The sequence below is a fragment of the Zosterops lateralis genome (genome assembly GCF_965231275.1).
Source record: "Zosterops lateralis genome assembly, chromosome: 5".
Lineage (NCBI taxonomy): Eukaryota > Metazoa > Chordata > Aves > Passeriformes > Zosteropidae > Zosterops > Zosterops lateralis.
The window spans coordinates 50,337,988-50,359,726 of record NC_139766.1 but is presented as its reverse complement, the minus strand read 5'-3'; the positions used below and the strand labels follow the sequence as shown (position 1 = coordinate 50,359,726).

The 21,739-nt window shown below is 39.5% G+C and overlaps 1 protein-coding gene across 3 annotated transcripts in view; it reads right to left on the bottom strand.

Annotated features, from left to right (window-relative positions):
- The window catches only part of EMCN (endomucin), a 62,505-nt gene extending 47,452 nt beyond the window's left edge, over nucleotides 1-15,053 (bottom strand). For 2 of the 3 annotated variants that reach the window (XM_083862429.1, XM_083862430.1), the window contains exon 1: nucleotides 14,826-15,053. In XM_083862429.1, the coding sequence (XP_083718555.1) occupies nucleotides 14,826-14,886 (61 nt within the window). In that variant the 5' untranslated portion in view covers nucleotides 14,887-15,053. The remainder of the gene's footprint in view (nucleotides 1-14,825) is intronic. The other variant, XM_083862428.1, reaches the window with a different exon arrangement.
- Nucleotides 15,054-21,739: the final 6,686 nt, after the last annotated feature.

The window sequence follows — 21,739 nt, the reverse complement described above, 5'->3', positions numbered from 1 at the left end:
AGAGCCACAGATCTAACCTGGAAAAAAAATAATACATAATGCAATCGCAGAGGCTCTGCAGAAATGTATAAAGGTCTAACCACATGAGCCCTTACAACTCCTCTCCAAGGCAGTGTGTTATCAGCCTTCTTGGCAGCTGCAGGTTTCTAATGGGTCTCAGCCTTTTCCCAGTGAGCCCCACTTTCTTGGGCATATTTTCTAGCTATGCTGTTGCCTCCATAATGGCTTGTCATAGTACATGCTGGCCCAGCTTGACATGGGTATATCCTATATAAAATTACATGAGTCCCCTATGGGCCTGCTGCTGCCCCAGCTCTACTTCCCAGAACACGTGGACAGTCACACCATGCCCAGACTTGTGCACACTGCATTTAAAATATAGGTTTTCTTACCATTTGGTTACCCAGTCAGAGTAATGCTTCGTAGCCCACACTTGAAATACTTGGAAAACAAATTTTATCTAGAGAAACCTAAAAGCAATCTTGTTTCCCTAAAACAGTGAGCATTTTTCCATCTCTTCATCCTCATTATGTTCTGCTGACAAAGCTCCTGTAATCCCCCACACCACAAGGCCACAGCACTAGAACAGAATGTTTTTTCAACAGTGCCTACATTTCATATGGTTTTGTTTCAACATATCTCAGTAGCTACCATGTCTGTAATTTCAGCTAAATGTACTAGCTGGGCAATCAGCTTGTTCCCAAACTCACTCTTCCAAAACTCTTCCCCTAACTCAGCATGACTTTGTGGGAGGCTCATTGCAATACTTAGATTATTCATCCTTTAAAGGTGTTCCATTTAATAACCATGTTGATAGGCCAAGGTTTCCTCAAAACTAAAAAGAAATGTGAATATAAGTCACAGTTTTATTGTGACTCACCATTTGTTGATTTTATCACGGGTTAGAGATAAACTAAGGTAAATTCAATTAAGAGAGTACAATAGAGTGTTATGAATTAATTGTTTTCTTAAAATGGTGAATAATTAAGTATACTTTAAAAATAAGTTGAAAACATCATGCAAAAATGTTTAAAACTTGACAGGATTGTGGGGGGAACTATTTGATTAAAAATTATGATAGAACTAGTGGCTTATTATGCTCTTATTTGCAATGTTAAATTGTAACTAAGGAGAATCCTATGGGAGATAAAAGCAAGAGATCAAAAAATGATAGAGAAAAGAATTTTCGCCATTAGAAACTGCTGATAGACAAAGAGAGGAACAGAAATCTTTCTTTTTCTGCTCATGTCAGGTTGGCTGCAGCCACAGATGATGGACAACTAAGTTACATTACAACTGCCTGTTTTTTTAGCAAATTGGAATGCAGTGATCCCTTTGACATGAGAGCACACAGATGTACGAGTAGCCAAAATCTACTCAGCAATTGTTCCCACACAGAAACCACTGCCATTTGCTGTGTTTGCTGGCAATAAACCCAGCTAAAAGAGCACAGGCAACCTGTGACGCACGTGTCACTCAACAGAGACAGTCTGCTGCAAAAAAGTGGGAAAAACTTACAGCACCCTTGTGTCTGGAGAACACAGGTGGAGCTAAAAGGCTCTCAGACACAACACTGTGCTGAGTAAAGGGGGGTGCTGGTGGTGGTAAGATCCAAAAAGAAAAAGAAAACAACAAACATGTCTTAAAGCAGATAATAAGGCAAGAAGAAATCCAAACTGGGAGAAACATAACAAGAGAGGAAGAAGAAAAGGGCAGAAAGGTCTAGAGATAGTAAGATAGGGAGATAGGGAAAAATATGAAGGAATTAAGAAGAGATCCAGGAACACGTGACATATGGCCACAAAACCAAACTGAAAAAAAGAGTAACTGTTGTGGCTTGTTTGGGGTTTTTTTTTCAGAATTTCTATTTGTTGTCATTTCTAGGTTGGATTTAAATGGCATATTTGTTCTAAAATGAAAGCATTGGTCTTCAAATTCCAAAATGGATGAACTGAAACACTGAACTTACTTACTTCTTTTAAATTCAGAAGGACTCCTTGAATTTAGACTGGACTGACCTATGGCCGCAATTGTCCTCAGACTGCAGCTTTTGATGCAGGCTTCTCTAAGATCTGAGCTTGAAGTACTCACAACCTTTTCTCTCTCTCTCTTATTATTTTTACCTTTACACTGGAAAGATACACGTTTCTATCTTGTGCTAATTTGGTGCCTGTTATTAAAATAGTCAGGACAGAAAAAAAGGAACGATTGCATATTATTATATCAGTACTTCTGTTTATACCCTATAGGATACCACAGGTCACAAACCAAAAAATTTGAAGCACCACATGGAACAGATAATACAAAACTGAATGCCAAAGCAAAGGCATTTTTAAAGATTAATAGATTGTTCGACATATATATTGATTATATTCACTACACGAATTACTGAATTTAAGTGCTGTCTTTCTTTGAAAAGAAATTATTTTTATGGAGAAGTCACGTCTGTTACAGATAACATGTGGAATGGCCAGTTTGACATTTCTTTCACTTGACATTGCACTAGATAGACAAAACCATATGGCTAAAATCCTTTAATTCAGATAAACACTTGGTCCAGCTTCAGAAGCGTGTTAAGAAGGATGTGAATTCCTGGAGGTGGGGAGTTAGCAGAGAACCATAAAAATCATCAGGGGTCTAGAGAAAAGGATGAAAATCTCATGAAGAATTGCAAAAATTGAATTTGTTAAGCCTAGAGAGGGAAGGATTAATGGAAGGCACAAGTACAGCAGTCAGTAGGTGAGGAGCTGCAACCAAGACAAAGAAATAGATTTGTGCCCATTGAAGTTTGAATGAGAGGTAATGGACAAGGGAAATTTGGACTATAAACTCTTCAGATATTTCAGTGCCTGTGTTAAACTGTTGGCATAACAGCCAGAAGGTGGTGTTTTAACCATTTTGCTGATGAGGATGTAATGTATTCCCACTCAAAACCTGACCAGTGCTCTATAGGCTGTACCTTGGAACAAGTACCAAAGAGGTGTCCTGAGGAAACCTGCACATGATAATTCCTTGCTTCAAGGTTATAAAGCAGAAACTACAGGTGTTTATATTATGTTTGTCTATTGTGTATTGTCATAGAGTCACAGAATGGTTTGAGTTGGAAGGGATCTTAAAGATCATCTAGGTCCAACCTCCCTGCTGTTGGCAGGGACATCTTCCACTAGACCAGGTTGCTCAGAGCTCATCCAGTCTTGTCTTGAACACTTCCAGGGAAAAAGCATCCACAGCTTCCCTGGGCAACCTGTTCCAGTACCTCACCACCCTAACTAATTCTACTCTAATTCTAGTAACAAATTTCTTCCTAATATCTAATCTAAACCTACTTTCAGGATGTTATGGGTTTTTTTTGTGTGGCCTTGGGCCTTTGCAACTACACACAAGTCATGGAAAAGTCAAAGTTGATTTTTTGACTTCTGTTTTTCCACACCATCAGGAATAAATAATGGTCTCTTTCTAGCCCATGATAATTCTGCCAGCCCTCATGACCATGAAATAGCATCCTGTAACACTGTTCTGGCAGTATCCATAAGACTGTATAGTTCATTTAAAAAAAAAAAAATGTCCTTTTTGAGAAAGTGATAGCTGTCCTTCTAAGAAAATCTAGTACTGATCTGGGAACTCAGAGTTCCCAAGAAATAGCTGCTGCCTGACAATGTACACAACTTGTTTACTCTTACCTTAGAGGTCTGTTGTCTGTTACATTTTCTCTTTCATTTAATGCTGCTTCATCTCTACATTCCCTTATCTGATCTTTCCCCAGATCTAGTACAGTCCTTGCACTTCTCCTGTTTCTGTTTTCACTACTCACTTGTCTTTCTTTCCAGTGCATGACCATTTACCCTAAATCTTGAGATAAATTTTATATTTTTTTTGTAGTGCATTTTCTGTAAAGGTTCATAGATTGTCCAAAGAACAAAAATACAGATTTACTGTTAGAAGAGATCTGAGTGCAATTTTAACAGTGTGGTTTAAATACATCAACTCCTTTCTTGCTATTCGAAGATCAAAACTAAAAAAATCTATTAATGAAACACTCCAGAAATAATTTTTTTAGGAAAAAAGGAATACCCTCCCTCAGATTTTTTTTTTGGAAAGAATTAACTTTATAGAAGAAATACTGTTCCTTGTGCATTTAATCTGTAAGGACTTGCACTTAAGATTTCCTTCTATAGTCATATAAACTAGATTTCAAATGGGAACCAGGGCTCTGATGCAATCCTGTGAATGGCCAAAGCTGATAACAGCTGACGCAGCAGATAAGTGTGTAGTGAAGGATATTAAATTAAACAAAGCCATTTGCAAACTTCATGAATTTGAATTAAACTCAAAAAACCCCACGACCTTCATGTTTTCATATTTCTTTAGTATGCAAAGCAATACTCAGAGTGTGGCATGCCTCACACACACATTCAGAGGCGCCTGTAACAGGACCTGCATGCAACCACTCAGGCTGAGACAGCCCCTGGTGAAAGGAAAGCTGTGTCCTCAGTAACAGCCCCACGCTGGGTCACTGCCACTTTGCTATCATCAAAAGTCAGAACTGCAAAATGTTTTTCCAGCCTGGTCTCACAATGGTTTTGCACTGCTGCAAAAGCTCTTAATGCAGCCTCCTGCAACATAAGCCACTTCCCACTTCAGGATTTTCTCCACAGTGAAATTCTTGCATAGGCAGCCAGAAGGACAACAGGGGCCCTGAACGAAGTTACACTGGCCATGTTTAAGGTGAACCCCTGTGAGGTGTATTTAGGTACTACAGGCAATGTTAAAACCATAAGACAGGGAGAAAGGCCACATCCTTTGCTGCCTGATGCCAACCAGCTGGAAGTCTGTGATTCCCGCTGCCCAGGGATGTGGGAAACCACCTCCGGTTTGCCAAGCTGTTACCTTCCTTTCAGTCACATCTCTCTTCAGCAACAAACCGAAAACATACTATACAAATCCTACATGTGGAGATCTTACATTTAAGGTCAACTTTCTACTTGTTCTCTGTAGCTGCTGGTCCTGGTCTGCAGGCTGGTGTCACATGACAGAGACAGCCTACTGCAGAAGAGTGGGAAAAACTTACACGCATCAGTGTAGGGGAAGACACAAAGGCAGGGAGAAGAAGCTCCTGGGGCAGAGACACGTAACACTCTTCCTGCAAAAGGCAAAAGCATCTGGAAACAGGTGAAAGAGATGGACATTATGGAAGGGAGGGCAAAAATGTAAAGCTCTGTAGCTGGAAAAGGAGACAGGGTCAGGGCTCCTCCTGCATGGCATGGGAACAGGTAGCAGCAATTGGGGCAATGTGGGATTTGGTTTCTGCAGAGGAAACATAAACTGGGTGGGCTGGAGGCAGCCGGAGGCAAGAGCTGAGGGGAGGAAGGAAAGGGAGGTAGCTGCCACAATTTTTCCAGCAAGGAACAGAGAGAAGGCAGGAAATGCAGCTTTGGTGCCAGCACTGCCCCAGAGCTCCTCCTGCTCACCCAGGTGTGGGGCTAACATGACCCAAGACTAGCAAAGAGCTGCTGGGAATTACCAATCCCCGGGCAAAAGGCTCCCACAAAACCTGCTCACAGCACACAGCAAACTGCTCCTGCTTAAGGACCTGCTGCACAGAGAAATATTGACAAGGCAGCTGCCAAGGAACAGCCTCAGCCAACATGGCTGTAGGTTGTAAAGGGCTCCCCTCCTCAAAACGTTAATGAGAAATGTTGGATGAGTGCCCCCATGTTCCTGAGCATTTGAAACAACACAAGCACAGCATGATTTGCCTTTCTGCATGTGTGGACATAGAAATCTGGGCAGTTAAATAGCCAGTTTTAAGGGTTATTTTTATTGTCTTAGAAGAAATGCAAACTCCCTATCGAAGGCTTTTAATCACAAGCTTTCTCAGTGTGCCTTCTGCTCACGTGAAGCTTGGTGGATATCTCTATTACTGTGTACTACAGAGGGATGAGTACATTGTTTGCATTTCATAGAACAATAAATGTGCCCAGCATGCTCATCAGCACTCCAGCCTGCCTTGAATGAAGGCTTCAAGCTCTGCACTTCTCTTTATTTAAACCTGTGAAAACTATTTAATAGGTTTTAATTAAACCCTTTAAAGCTATTTAAACCTGGTGATTGCCACCCTTTGATTGTGATATATTTGTTTGTCCATGTGTAAGATAAAAGGTAGGTGTTTCTAAGGACTATATTATAGTACAGAAAATAAACTGCCATCCACCCCTCACCCTTGTGTTAGCCAAGCTAAATGAATTGGAAAAATGCCCTTAGTGGGTGCAATTTTATATAGAAAGCTTTATACATATTGTGCATTGCTGAGGAGAAGAAGAAAAACAAATGAAGGAGAGCCCCTTTCCTTCCAACAGGAAGGAATAAGAGTATTGGTGCAAGTCACCCCCACCCAGAAGGCAGAGAGAAAACTGTAATGCTTACAATGCTTTTTCCTTAACATGCTCTTTGCAAGCCTATTTTTGTTTCTCGGGAAAGAGCATGTTTGGGTAGAGCAGACAGAAAACAGCCAGGGAGGAACCTGAGCCTGGGTCAGTCGGTAGCTCTCCTTTTCAATATGCTGCAGAAGTTAGGGAAGTCATATAGCTCTGTGCTATGTTCGTGACCCAAGTGCATCTCCAGCAGCATGAATAATTGTATAATTCAGGAAAGGGTCACTGCAGTGTCTGCTATGATGTATTTATTTTTAGAACATCCGGGATCAGCCTAGACACCCATTTTAGCCACACCCGCACATGCCACTCTGTTCCTGACAAAGCTCTGAAAGCCTCTGGAACATCAAAAATCAGTTCCTGTCAGAAAACTCTGTGGAAACACTGTAAATTTCTTCTATAATTAATGTAATTCCACGCTCAGTAGTCCATTGAGACTCTCTTCATCTTTTCCACCCTGCCTAGAACAAAGGTTAAATGGTACAGAATATCCCAAGGGGAAGGCCTGAAATGGGCTTTGCAAGCCCTGAGTGCAGTACAGTCTCATTGGAGTTACTTTACATGCAAGGATGAAGGATAGACTTGAAAAATATCTCATTTCTGTAATCGACACATACAGCTGATGAAGACCTCCTCATCTCTATCTTGCCAAGCTGATGGAATACTCATGTTATTCTGAATTTCTACCAGTCTGATACAACTGCTAAGATCAGATGCAAAACTGAAACTCTTCTTACAAGCTTTATGCTTTGACTATTCCTGTTTGGAAAAGAGTTATTACTACAAAGAGCACTTGGAACAGAGTGTCAGCACTGGGGACTTATCCTATCAAACAGCAGCGGGAACTGCTGCATTAGCCATGCTGGCTCCCTCCCACTCTGAGAAACAGCTTCCTAGTGGAACACAGAGGGTTCCACAGAGTGGCCCACATTCAGGATGCTCAGGCCTGTTGAAATCCCAGCTCCAGTCAGTGCACTGGGAAGGCATGGTGGGCTGGGAGCTCATCCCATTATGCTGGTGAACAGCTGTAGACATCCCTTACACTTTTATTGGCAATTAGAGCAATTGTATCTCCCATGACAATTACAATTACAGTTGTGAATAAGCTGTTCCATTCCTACACAAAACCTTCTGCTCTTCTTCAACCTTTCCTCCCATGAATGATCAATCCCCACTTTCCATTTTCCATCTGGAAACAGCAGTTTCTGCCAGCTCTTGGAAATACAAGGTGAAAGCAATTAGGGAAGAAGCAGACAGTGCATTACAAGAGAGCATCTCTAAGCCAGTAAGATAAATTGTGCACTAGCTCACCTAAATTCAATAACATTAAGACATGCCAGCCAAATTACTCCATTAGCACAGGGAATGGCTTGCAAAAGCAGTGGAATCCTCCAGACCCATTCAAACTGGACAGGATAAAATGTGCAGAGAACAAAAAAAGTGCCACGCACTGGGAGGATTTTTTGCCTCTAGTACGTGTGCTGTGTCCTTCCCTTGCACATCTCAGGGACTGGGTTATTTGGCATAGATATCGAGTAAGTCCTTTTGTTTTTGCATGTTGGAAACTACTGAGTTGTTGCAAGTCCAACAGTTTCTTAAATGCTGTCTTCTGAATAACAGCGAATATATTTATAAACTACCTTATAAATACTAATAAATAAGAAAAAACCTTCCTAAAGGGAACCTAAAACTGTTCTGCTGGAAGAGCCTTTCTGGACAGGCAGCCTTTGGTGTAGCTACAACTCCCAAGGGTTACATGATGTGAGTAAAACCAGAGGATGTCCAGACTCCATCTGGACTCCATAGGATGTCCAGAAAGCTCCATAATTCAAAGAATTCAGTAGCTTTCAGAAAGAGATTTTTACAGTCCTGTGCAAGAATGAGTAACAACAATGGAATTGCACACTGGTGCCAAACACTTCCTTCAATACACCAGATTTCTGACTTTATCAGCATCTGTAGGAATTAGGGGTAGATAAGGTTTGACAACTTGGCAGGAGTTTCAGAGTGTCTAGAATTCCTGGGTAAAGAAAACCTCCAAATTTTTGCTTTTGTGGACTTTGAATTACCATGGAAGCATTAGCCATGTATCATGTCAAAAGCTGCCCCTCTCTACTGGACCATGAGACCAGGAGTTTGGGTGGGAAAATATTTGAATTTCACATTTCTTTGCAGAGTAATCATCACCCATTTTTGCCATTTTGTCTAGAAATATTTGGTGATATTTTTGCTTCTATAAGCTTTGAATGAGTTTGCAAACACCTATATTTACATCATCTATATTGCTGTGATATATAACCCATGCTGAAATGAGGAGGAGTTTTATTTCCATCTCTCTAGGAAAGATGATTTCAGGCTATCCTCACAATGGCATAGATAGCATCCATATAATAATGTTTAGAAGGTTATCAACACTGTATTTCAAACAAAACCTTAGACTCAATGTTGAGCATGAGAAAAAGTAGGAAAAGTGATAAAAAATTAAGGAATATATGGGGTTCTGATCATTTCAAGTAATTAACATGCAATGGAAAGACATCTCAACATATAAGTATTTTACAGAGGAAAATAATGCAAATTGCCCAGAAAGGTTACTAAATCTCCTGGCATCTCAGAGCAACAAAAATCCAAAGCTTTTGCCATTCTTATCAGTTGTTGCTTCAATAGCCAAATTTCTCAAGCCCAAACCCAACATTTATCACCTGCTAAAGAGTATGAAAGAAGAAATCTGCAGGAAGCATAAACATCTCATTAATAACATCATGTTAATTGATTTAACCCTAAAATTACACTGACACTCCTCAAACCAAGTACCACACTGAGAAATTTCACAATTAAGATAAAATGAATGTGCTTTTTAGAATGATTAGTTATCTTGTAGAAATCTTCAGACAGCAAGGCTGGTGTAGTGCTCCCATCCCAGCAAAACACATAATTTTGTCAGATAAGGCAAAATGGTTACAGCAGATAAATGTGATGCAAAACTATGTGCTGCTTGCTCTGTGGTCTCAGAAACCTGAGAGGCATTGCTATCTACAACATGCAGCTAACACCCAGAAGCACCTTACTGCCATTGAAAAAAAAAACCAAAAACAAAAAGGGATTCAAAATTGTTGTAAAACTACTCTACTGAACAACTGATAAAGAGGATAGAATTTTTACTTGTACCAAAGCATCCACTGTCCACATAAAAGCAGTCAGAAAACCCTTGCCCTGTTCCTAGTTTGAAACATAGCCTTTGGAGCATCAGCTAGTCAGTCTGGTCTGAAAGGGGTTGTTGGCTACTCTGACTGCGGAGAAAAAAAGTATTTTGAAATTAATTTGGACCCTTCCAGACCAGCCTATAATACAGGTGTGAGTGGCAGCAGAGGGCTTCTACCCCTTCCTATAACACCCCAGCAGATCACACTTGCTGTATTTTATTCCAAGTCATCATATCAGTAAGTGACCATCAGCTCAGTCTTCTCACATGGGGAGGTAGGAGCAGAAGGCACAGTGGGGAGATAACATCATATTGAATTGTGTCAAACCCTTTTTCCTATTGCAGGTAGGTCTGGCTGATACCACATGTCACTGTTAAGGTATCCAAGGATTGATCCATTTTCACAAGAGGAGTGCCAAGGTATCGCTACCTGATATTTCAGCTTCTGGAACAATGACCGTGACTTGCAGGGCAGAACATGGTGCAAATCAGGACTCTGACCCTTCTCTTTGAAAGGGAAAATTTAAACCAATTTTAATAGACAAACCCATTTTTAGAGTGGTCGTTGAAACCAAAAGCAGATGTTTTTCTTCTAAAGGAGCCAGGTCTTTAATTCTTGACTTGTATTTGGAAATAACACCTGCTACATAGACAAATCTAACTTTGTCTCTGTTTACAGAATTGCAAAACAAGCACATCAAGGAGTCTTCCTTGAGCTTCTGCAGCAGAAATTACAAACAACAACACCCTCCCCTCCCCCGCTTCATAAGGACCATAAATAAAAATTATGGCTTTCAATGAGATTTTACTGATTTTACATGTTGAACTTAGTCTGGCTATCAAATAGTATGAGTTTAAAGCACTCCCATCCCAAGGTTAAGAGTTTCTTAAAGATTATTTTAAATTTGTACTTTTGCAGTAGAAATTACAGAACAACATAAAAAAAAAAAAGTTCAAGTGCTTTAGCAGGTTTTTCCACACAGGACTCAGATGTATAAATAATCTGAGTCAAAATTCAAGGTACTTTCCTATTTAGGAAAAAAAAAAACCCACAAAACCAAAGCAAACCAGACCTCAGCAGATAATTTTTCCTAATTTATAAACCAGTAAAGATTAATAAGAACTCTAGGTTTGAATACAGATAAAAACGGTCAGCTAAAGAAAAGAGAAAACATTCTGGTAAATTTTCAGAAGAGACAACCAATTTTTGGGCATGTTATACAGCTTTATGTATTCCCAGGTTTGGAGCTGAGTGCTGTAGGCAACTTGCCCTTCATATTCAGTTTCCATTTATTTTGGCTGTAAATCATAACCAAGCAGGTATCAAGCCATCTGCTTCTATCCTCAGTAAATGCAGTAAACTTGCTTTCAGCTTTGGGGATACAACATGCAGTTTTCTTCTGTCCAGTAATAAATACACCATTAAAATCCATTAGTCTAAAACTGCCCCAATATGCAAAGGATCTAATGAATTAAAGGAATGTGGCAGCAGGAAAAAAAAAAAAAAAAATTGCACAGGAATAAAAATACGATATTCCGTTAAAGGCTACCATAAGGTCCAGCACTATAATTTGATTTTTGACAAAGCTAGACTTGGCAAACTGCTAGAAACATTCAAAGCACCAAATACAATTTTTTTTTTTCACAACAGGCAAATTCTCAAGATATCCAAAGTTTTGGCTCAAGCAAGCTAAAGGTGTAAGAAAGCAATACCAAAAGCCTATTCACATTTCTAGAATTTTCAGAAATGAGACAACGATCCAACTCTGACAGTCTGTGCCTTGCTGGTTGACCAGAGAACAAACATGAATAATAACCCAGAGTGAGGTGAGATCATTCTCAAAAGCTTTTCCTGCTCAAAACAGTTTAGTTAGTACTTAATTTTAAAACTTAATTTTTAAAATACTTGGAGTCTTGTGAACAGAAAGCACAGAAGATGGAAAAGGAAAAGGCTATCCATCTCCTCTAATTTACATCAACAAGAGCAGAATTCAGACAGCTGCAAATGTGTGTAATCACTACAGGAGCCCTGGCTTAGTGGAACTTTTCTCAAGCTATCAGCCTGGGAGTTGGGATTAATCAGCTGTGCTGTAGGCTTGGGATGCCACACAGCATCCCCTTAATGAGGAAGGGGGCTGTGAAACTCGTATTTTAGGGCTGATCCACAGTGAAATGGAACAGCTCCAAATTACTTCAGGGGCATCTGGACCAAACTCTCAATGCCAAGATTTGCTCCTACCTTTCAAAGAAGAAAATCACCCTTGTTTCTTTGTAGCACCATCAACTTTGACAGAGCACTAGGATAGAGCTACTTCTGTCTGTCAACAGGGGTCAGCAATCGGGCGTTAATACCCCATCTCTGGACATGTCCAACGCAAGGTGGTTCATTCCAGCCCCTCTGCTCAGGTGTCCAGCCCCATGCCAGGAGGAGCACAGCCCACTCTCCTCTGCCATCATTTCTGCAAGAAACCAGCCTGGGAGCTGTGTGAGGATGCAGTGCTGTGCCACCAGCGCTTTGGGGAGGATGTTTGCTGTGCTGTGTAGCCACAGCCATGCTGTATTCCAGGACCAAGGCACAAGAAGATCCAACATCTAAGCACTTACATTATAAGCACATGCCAAGGCTTCTCCTCTCATCTTTAGAAGAAAAAAAGTTCACCTTTACACATTTTTAAAGTAATTACATCCTAACACAGACACAAGAGTATTTGATTACTATAATTTGACATTGTATTTTTTTACATATTCCAGTGCTGCCTGTTTAAAGCTGAAAATGCTATGAACCAACCTAGAAAGCATTTTTATTCAAGCTACATTTTGGAACAGGTAAGAATAAAGGGCAATATGCCAGCAGAATTGAACACCTTGAGATGAGCATGAAGGAACTCCTGCTTTTAGCATGTCATTTAACTCCCAGAGGGTTGAGAAAAGTCTAGGTAGGAGGAACAAATTGTCAGGGGGCTATCAGCCTCCACATCTGTACACAACTGAGCCTCCAGTGATGTGCTGACAGAGGGCAGACTCCACCAAAACATTAGGAGCTTTTGAGGATGAAAGAACCCCAGACAAGCTAGAAAATTGCACAGAAAAGCACTTTGAGCATACAGCTGAAGACAAAGCATGAAATTTGGAAGTCCACAGGAGACCAGGTATGTTCTTTACTAACCACAGTAGAAATGTTCTAGTCCACTTCTTCATGATATACAAAAGATACACAGACAAGCACTTTGTGTGTCACATATGAAAATGTTGGAAGCCCACACATTTGTCTGTGTGAACTTTGAAGGCAAACTACTCCAAAACCTGGGGGAGAGAGTATTAAAAAAACAGGGTGTGATTTGACCTTCTCAAAAGATTACTGATCATAATTTTAAAATACTAAAAACACCTGGAGAAAAGTCTTGTTGCTGTCTCCAATGCTCAAAAAAGGGAGATGGAGCATAAGGGGGACTGGTGTACGTCTCCTCACCATTGCTTCCCAGCTGCAGATTACATGATTCTGCTGTTACTGCCCAGATGACCAGAGCACTTTAGGGATCACAAAAAGTGTAAATCCAAATACTTTGGTCCAGTTTTGCACAACAGACAATAAAACCATTTCTGTTTTAACAGATAGATGCATGGGACTGCTTGAAGCAAGCTTGACCAGAGCATGTAATGTTACTTTGACAAGGTAGATAAAACATACTCCTCATAAATGTTCTTTATTTTCTAACGTGAATTTATCAATAGAATTTCACTACCACATCTACCTTACAATTAAGTTTTAAAAAATACTTTTTTTTCCTGTTTTTACAGAACCAAAATTGTTCAGAACAAATGTATCCTATATAAAATCTGCTTATTCACTGTCATTGGGTCTGCTATGTTCATATCATGCAGAGGAGGGGAAATCCTTTTTTAAGAAAGGATTGCACAAAATTAGCAGGATTCCTCCCACCTTTGCATGTTGCTTTCTGGTAAGCTTTATGGACTGTTGTGTTAAATATGCTCTTTTTGATGCAACTCCACTTTGCTTTTTAGAAATTGTGAAATTAAAGCTTTGACAATGACAGGAAGACTATTTTTACTAGGAGTAGCAGACAGAGAATAAATAGTACTTCAACACAGGCTTTTGAGACTTGTACTTACTTAACACAATTTTAAAAGCAGTTCCTTCTGTGGCACAGGCTTATTTTTAATCTTCTTTATTGATCTGTTTTCCTAACAGCAATGAGCCCAAGAAATAGCACAGGATACACCACAAAAGACTAGATTTCAACACATAACCTGAGCACAAGTTGATTAACTTTGTTGAGATCAGTTAATCTAGTATTATCAAAATTTTAAGTTCTGGTCAATAGATCCTTTTCAGGCAAACTATAGGCATTTGTGGAAATTTTAGTTAGTTTCCCAGAGAGATGCGAAATGAAAGTACAGATAAAAGACAAATTTTACTTCAAATGTATCTCTTGACAAAGGTGATGATAGACTCTGGCCCTTGTTGCAGTTTCTTTCACCCTTTCAGGTTTTACTAGTTAATTTCACTTTAAAATCATGATTTTTCAAGCTGAAGAATAATAAAAATATCAGTTCAGTAACCACCTGAACACCAAAAGTTGCATTAAATCTGTGCATTTAAGAACTGTATCTAAAAGATATTGTACCCAGCAACCAATATGACCCCTAGGCTTGCACTGCTCATTATCTGACACTTGATAAATGTCATAAGCCCCTGTATCTTCAGGGCCAAAACTAAGATCATTTCTGAGAGACACTCTTGGCTAAACTTATTGCTGGCATAGTGCCTGGGAAATCTATCAGGATGGATCTAATTTCCAAGAGCAAAAATTGCAAAATCTTTCAGTCATTTCATTTCCCCCTTAAAGCCATCTTTGCAAAAAATGCTTTAACATGTAGAAGAAAAACAGAACTGAAAACTTTTGTAAATACACCTCTGCTTTTGACTCCTCTCAGATTTAGGAGCTTCATGACACCTAGAAAGAAAGCTGTCACAAAAATACAATGGCAGGAAAGTTTTTCACAAGAACACATATAACTCAAATGCCAGTTAGTGCCTTCTCCTCCAACACACAGTCTTTCAATCACTGCAGTAGAAATGAAAAAAGCACCCAGCAAGTGACAGCTGAGCTTTTGTTCATAAACCACTCAAGAGATGTGACAAGTCTATCCAAAAAAGCCAAAGAACTTACCTCCTACAGTGCAAACACAGAGTACAGCAAGGCAAAAGAAAGCAGTCCCCAGGAGCTTCATGCTTGGTGGTAGTGGTGGTAGTTCTGTCAGTTCTCCCTTATGCAGCTGGGCAGGGAGTGCTCTCTCACTCTGAGGCAGGCCTTAATTACTCCATGGAAAAAGGTATGTGGTGACTGTGCCTGGTCACTGCCCATTCCTGCTTATTTTGGGGACTTTGATAAAGAACAAGAGGAAACACAACATACTCCCTCTGGGAGTTCAGTACAGAGGAGATTTATTGTTTCAGTCCTTACAGGAACTCCTTTTCTTTGGCAGTGAACCATGTTTTTGTTAATACACTATTTTGTTCTTCTTCAGTCATGAGGTCAGGAAGGTTTTTGAACAGAGGTAAATCTTTCCTTGGGATATGCTATACATCACCAGCTTTCATACTGGAGCTTGGGATACTTTAAAAGCACGTGTTTGTGAGGCAGTGAGTGAGCCCAGGTAGTGGGGGATAACACAGTCAAGAACAGGGGAGCAAAACAAGTAACAAGAGCCCTCATCTGGCTCTTTTCTGGGCTGTGTGAAGTGGCCTTGGTGAAAATCACAGCTGCTTTATGTTAGAGACTCTCCCTGAGAGAGCTGTCATCCTGCAACCAACAGGATGCAAGGGCCACCAGAAAAGGGAGAGGAAGTGGCTCCAACAAGGTGTCCCAGCAGTGAGAGGCTCTGGGCTGTGCAGAGTTAGAGTTGGGGTGGGGGTTTTTCCTTTACATGAAAATGGGTCCTTTTTTTTTTTTTTTTTTTTTCTTTTTTTCTTTTTTTTTAAATTTGAAAAGTTGCAACTAGCCATGACTGTATCTGCTCCATTAGTAATGGAAAGGATTTTTTTTATTCTTCTGTTTAGGTACTTGCTGTGCCGTGGACTGGGAGTACAAACCCCAAGGCAAGCCTCTTACCTGAGCTGTCTAATCAACCTGCACAGATTCTCTCTTTTCTCCTAAGGACACACTGCAAAATTTTTGTATCCCTCCTTCTCACAGCAAAATTTCTCCAACCTTTGTGGAAGAAACCTAAGGAGAGCTGTAGAGTTAAAGGCTATCAAAACATGATCTTGTAATAGTCCTGTGCTGTGCACCTTAACAATTCAAGGCAGCTGATGGCGATTAATCACAAACCTTCAACCACAATGAGAATGAAATGCAGTATGTTTGCTCTTCTCGCTTGTGAAAAACAAGGTTTAATTTTTTGGTAAATTTTAAGAAATAAGTTTAATAAAAAAATTAAGACAATTAGGAGACAGAAAAAAAAAAAAGCAAGGTACAGCTGGCCTAGTGACTTGGCATTTAGCCAAGTCCACACTCCGCTATATTCAGAGACATTCTTTAAATACCCTTTCTATTGCATCAATTTGTTGCAGATTCATATTCTTCCATAAACTAGTTTCCATATTCCAGGAACTGTTTTGCATGGTCCCTCCTTGGGTCCACCTTTTTAGATCATGCATGTTTTGTGGCTGTGTCTTCATTATCACCTCCAGCTTGGGCCTTGGTCCGTGCTTTCTTCAGGTGGTAGATGCTGCTGGTTGGTATATCAGTAGCAGAGTCTTCTTTACATGTTCACTGGATGTTATCTCGACCAAATAGACAGTTTAAGCATACTTATATCAACTACTACCACTATGCCTAATTTTCTTTACTAATAGCAGAAATAAAAACAACTTATATCCTTACTACAACATTATTAATCATATAGCACACATCTTGCAAAAAGCCAACTTTATAATATACATTTACAACATCCCTCTTTGTCAGCTCTCACGAAAAACTGTGGAAAAATTGACCTCGTAAACAGCCTGAATAATTATATAGTCAACTCTACTTATTTCAGTAACTAACTTTTTTTTTTTTTTTTTTTTTTTTTTTTTAATTCATGACAGGTTCCAGCTATAACAAGAAATTTTGGAATGGTTTCACATGCAGGAACTCCCAAGAGCTAACCCACAGTGCTTCCAGCTACAGTGCTGTTTTATCCATGGGATGAGGAAAATGGTAGCAGCTTGGCATTATGTGAGGAATCATAGAATTTTATGGAACCATTGAATTGTTTAGGTTGGAAAACACCTTTAAGATCATTGTGCCCAACCACTAACCCAACACTGCCAAGTCCACCACTAAACCCTGTCCCGAAGTACCACATCTATACATCTTTTAAATATCTCCATGGATGATGAATCAGCTGCTTCCTGGGCAGCCTGTTCCAATGCTTGACAACTCTTCCTGTGAAGAAATCTTTCTTATATCCAGCCTGAATCTCCCCTGATACAACTTGAGGCCACTTCCTCTTGTCCTATTGCTTGTTAATTGGGAGAAGACTGATAAAACTTTTGTTTAAAGAAATTACATTGCTACATCTTAAGACTGTGACACATCCTCTGAAGGTGACAGAAGCTGGTGCTCAACAGAAATTTGATGTTAGACAATGAATTTCTGGCACTTCATTTGGACAAACTTGGGTATTTGAACCCATAAGAGATGCAAACATGTAAGCTCTCTGTAGCTGGACTGTGCTCTCAGTATTACTGAAAAGGATCCCACAGAAATAAAAACTTGACTCACAAAGTGTTGGGCCACACAATGACACTTTTGCCAAGTTCATCAGAGCATATGGCAGGGAGTTGCGCCAGTGCTCTGTTTTTGTGCTTGTTTTCTGCTGACGTAGGACCTAAAGTTAGACTGGGCTAGGAAAGCAATAACTACTGCAGCAGAAAGCCTTCAATAAAAATGACAAATCTGAACACAGAGTGTGAATTCATCCCAGGTTAGTACTGTTCTTAATGCAATAAGAAGGACTCTAACCTTTTATTGCCACCTGAAATGTTAATGCTGAAGAAGGATACAGAAAGAGATATTATTTTATTGACTGAAATGAAATCTCTGCAAGACCTAAGAGGCATGAAGGTATGAGGACAGCATCCCTTCCTTGGATTTTGAGACCCAGAGAAACCATCTGAATGCCCAAATGAGTAATGGTTTGCTGTTCATCTGAACAGCAGCACCCCAAGGAGTTGCTGCAGCTGAAGATGATGACTGTGGTGGTTCCCTGTAACTCACTGAAGGCAGAAAGGGCCCAGAGCATTGTAGTATGTACCAATGTAGGTGGAAAAGCCTCCCCAGCCTCACACAAGGGGTTGGGAAGGAAAGAAAGAGCCCAGTGTCTTTGCCTTACACTATGTCATGCAACTCAGGTTGTTGGTCAGAGAGCCCTAATGCAACTTTCTGCTCCCTGAAACATCAAGAGAACAATGTCCCTCTCAGATACTCATGTCAATTTCAAATGTGGCTAATTTCTGCTAGATCAAACTCGGGCAGCGGCAGCAGCATGCATGAAAGAAGTAATAGGAACAGAAAAGGGACAGCTCAAACAACTCACTGAAAGAAAAATTCTGGCTAAAGCTGAGTTGTAGCTTCTGGCTTGTAATATCTGAGCTGCAGAAGAGATTCTCACAACTCTTGTCAATGGAAACAGTTTTTTTCTTTAACAAGAAATAATTTAAAGTTTCAAAAGCTTCTAGAGATCTTTGCAGCAAAAGATTATTCTTCTTGTGTTCACTGAAAAGAATTCTTCTTTTTTTCCTTCCTACCAGCAAATAAGTTTTGTTTTATGGAATAAATATTTTTCTTACTTTCCTCCAACTGAGAAACTTAGCTTCAGTGCCATCGTGTGCTTTGTTTTACAGAAGAATTTGGTCATCGGTACTCCTGCCAACTCTGGTGTTACTGCCAGTGTTGGGATATCTGGAGTTTCACTTCAAGCACCAGAACAAATGACTGCGTGACTCAGTTTCCACATCTTTTCAAGTAAGATTTTAGCCTTCCTAGTTGCAGAAGAAAACTTGAAACATGACCAAAGAGCACTCTAGAGAATGAAAGGACTCTCTATTTTAAAATACCATTATTTTGTAGTCCAATAAGGGTTGGGGTAGCATGAGTTATATTTTCATTTTTGCCAGTGTAGTATTTCATTATTAAAGGGAAATCATTTACAACCACAGTGGATTTGCAGTTTCAGCTTTATTGGTCTCTGGCTGTATTTATATGTTCTTTCTTAGTTCACATTGCTTGGAGCATAACATTACCTTTTCATGCACAGTTTTCCTATGAGGTTCAAATAATCCCCTTCAGATTCAGAGAATGTAAAAATTTTACATATTGTTCAATATCCTTGAAGCACCACTGCATAAAACAGGTAATAATGTGGACAGCAAAGTGCTACCTTGCTGTGGGCTGCTGACAATTTCCAGTGTGGGTGTGAAGAGTCAATTTGTCAAAGTCTTTACAAAAGTAAAAGGGTACAAACAACACAGAGTCTTTGGTGTTTCACTAAAGTGAAGAAGCAAACACACTGACTAAATTTTTCAGCCTTTCCCACTGATGCTTGCTAACCCTTCCCTTGATGATTATTTTACCTCCTACAGCAGAATGATAAAAAAAGAGCAAATTACCCTCAAAGTCAATTGTTTTGCTCCATCTGTATTTTAGCAAACACACCTAAAGCAGTATTGCACCAGAAAGTACCTATGACTACCTGTATATATCATTATACTTACTTCCATAAACCAGGTAAATTTGCATTGAAAAATGCAGTTGTAACCATGCAGGAATATTTTGTTTAGTTATGCTTTCTGTCCTTTTAAAAATTGTTTTTAAAAGTACTTGGGTTTTAGCCTATTACATTTATTAAAATTTTTGCATAAAGTGGAACTCTAAAGAACTTGAATTTAGCAGTAGAACACCAAAATATTTTAATGGCTATGTGTACAAGTTTTTCTAAAAATTCATGCTGAGGGACATACTAAAATGTAGATAGTTCATTATGATTTTTTTTTTTGTGGAAACATTGGAATATTTAATAGACTAGAAATGTCAGTATCCAAATTCTTCTGCACAAAATAATATTAAAAATATGAAAGAAATATGAAAGATCAGGCTCATAAATGCATTTAAGTGCTTAAAAACCCAAAATAGCCACCTTTTCTTTGTAGGATGGAACTGCTTCAGTCTCATTGACTTGATATAGAGACAGCTGCTAATGTGAAAAATTCCACTAAATCTCTACATGCCTTTATACAGGCAACTAAGGACCAAAACACATTTAGTTGGTGGGGCTTTTTTACAAAAGATTTCTTCAAGGCCAACAGAATTACTGCATCTCTGACTATCAGAGAATTCTTTATTTGCTCTACCAATAGACTGTAATGGTATCTGCCATCACAGAGTATGTCTTTCCCACTCTTACACACCTGGAACCCTACTGGCACACCACAGGGACTCAAAACATGCTTGAAAGATCTGGCTTAATGTTTATTCACTTGCAATAGGTATAAATTTGGCCCATATTTCTAGAAATTGAGTTACAATGTGCAGCTTAACAGCCAAGGTCCTTCCAAAGGCAGCATCCTAGGTCCACTTTTTCACTATTGGTGAGCCACTGATGGGTAGATATTTTGATTTTGTTCATCAGAGAGAAGCTTAAGCAGAACTACAGTAGCCAAAAGAAGAAAGTTATGAAGGGAAAAATACTGCAGTCCTCAGTCATATCTCATGCTTAGATATGGGCAGTCAGAAGAGCTGGGACAGAGAGAGAGAGACCATCATCTGTTGTTCTAGGGATATAAAAAACAGAGGGTTTGCAAACTTAGAGCAAGGAACTTCATGCCATGTAAAGACTCACACGGAATGTGTTTATAGGATCTGCATCCTGTCCTGAGCTAATGAAATGGGAAACAGTGAGTCAGTCTCAGTTTCTCATGTTCCACGAAGCGCATGGAATCATTATACGGTCGGCTGTCTCAGAAGAAACAAAACACAAATATGTGTTTGAATCATGCTTTAATTTTCCAAAAGAATGGATAAATCCAACTGCTATCTATCCAGAGATATATCTCATCTTTATTGTGGTATAAGCTCATTCTTAGGCAGTAGTATGAGACTGCACTGCACCCCAGAACTGAAAAGCAAGATGTGTTTTCTGTTCCAATTGTACTTGTCATTTTTACTGTGCAAGATGTTGCTAGACACTAAGCTTCTGAGCTGAGTTTCTGTGGTTTCTCTTTTCCATTTGGTTTCCTCTGCACAAGCAATGGAAAAATGTATCAGATTTCTCGTCAGTCTTTTGAGGGAATACTCTGTGTGTTGGTCTGTCCAAGCTATAGTTTCTAACAGTGTCAGCTTTGTTTTAGGCCACTAGCATCTGAAACATCTTAGAACACTATAAAATATCTGATTATAAAGAGCCTATTGTACTTAAATACAAGCATTTATAGCTTTCTAAGCAGCCAACACTATTACTATGTTAGTATCCCAGCATGTATTATAAACCTAAATTTTCATCCACTCATTAAAGGAGTCACTGATAAAAATGTGTTCAGATTCCTCATTGCTCAGTGTTGTTTCTGTTCATAAATGTGAGATTTGAAGGGCGTGCGCTACTTAGAAGACCCTGGGAGCTTCTGAGCCACGGGTCATGGGGCTGGAAAAAGGAGAGCTACAGGAGATTTGGCAGCTGCATAGAATTTAATGTTGGGCAGATAGAGAGTACACAGGAACAGCCGGGCCAGCACGCTCATTTCCTGCATCTCTAAAGAGATGTTTCATAATGAACAGCTTCTTCTGGAGCTTACAGCAAAAAGCCAAAACTCACGTATCATGAATCTGAAACTTTGTTATGCTCCAAAACAATATCTATCAGACTTTTTTGAACAGAGCCTCTCAAACTTAAGACAGCTCTTCTCTGCTTGGCATTTTTCCTTGTGCCTTTTTTTTTTTTAAATTTTTGTTTGTTTGTTTGTTTGCAGCTACCTGCACTCTCCTGTAATCCAACTTCCAGCATTGGTAGGCTTGAATTCTTTGCAACTTAACCTCCTTATCCA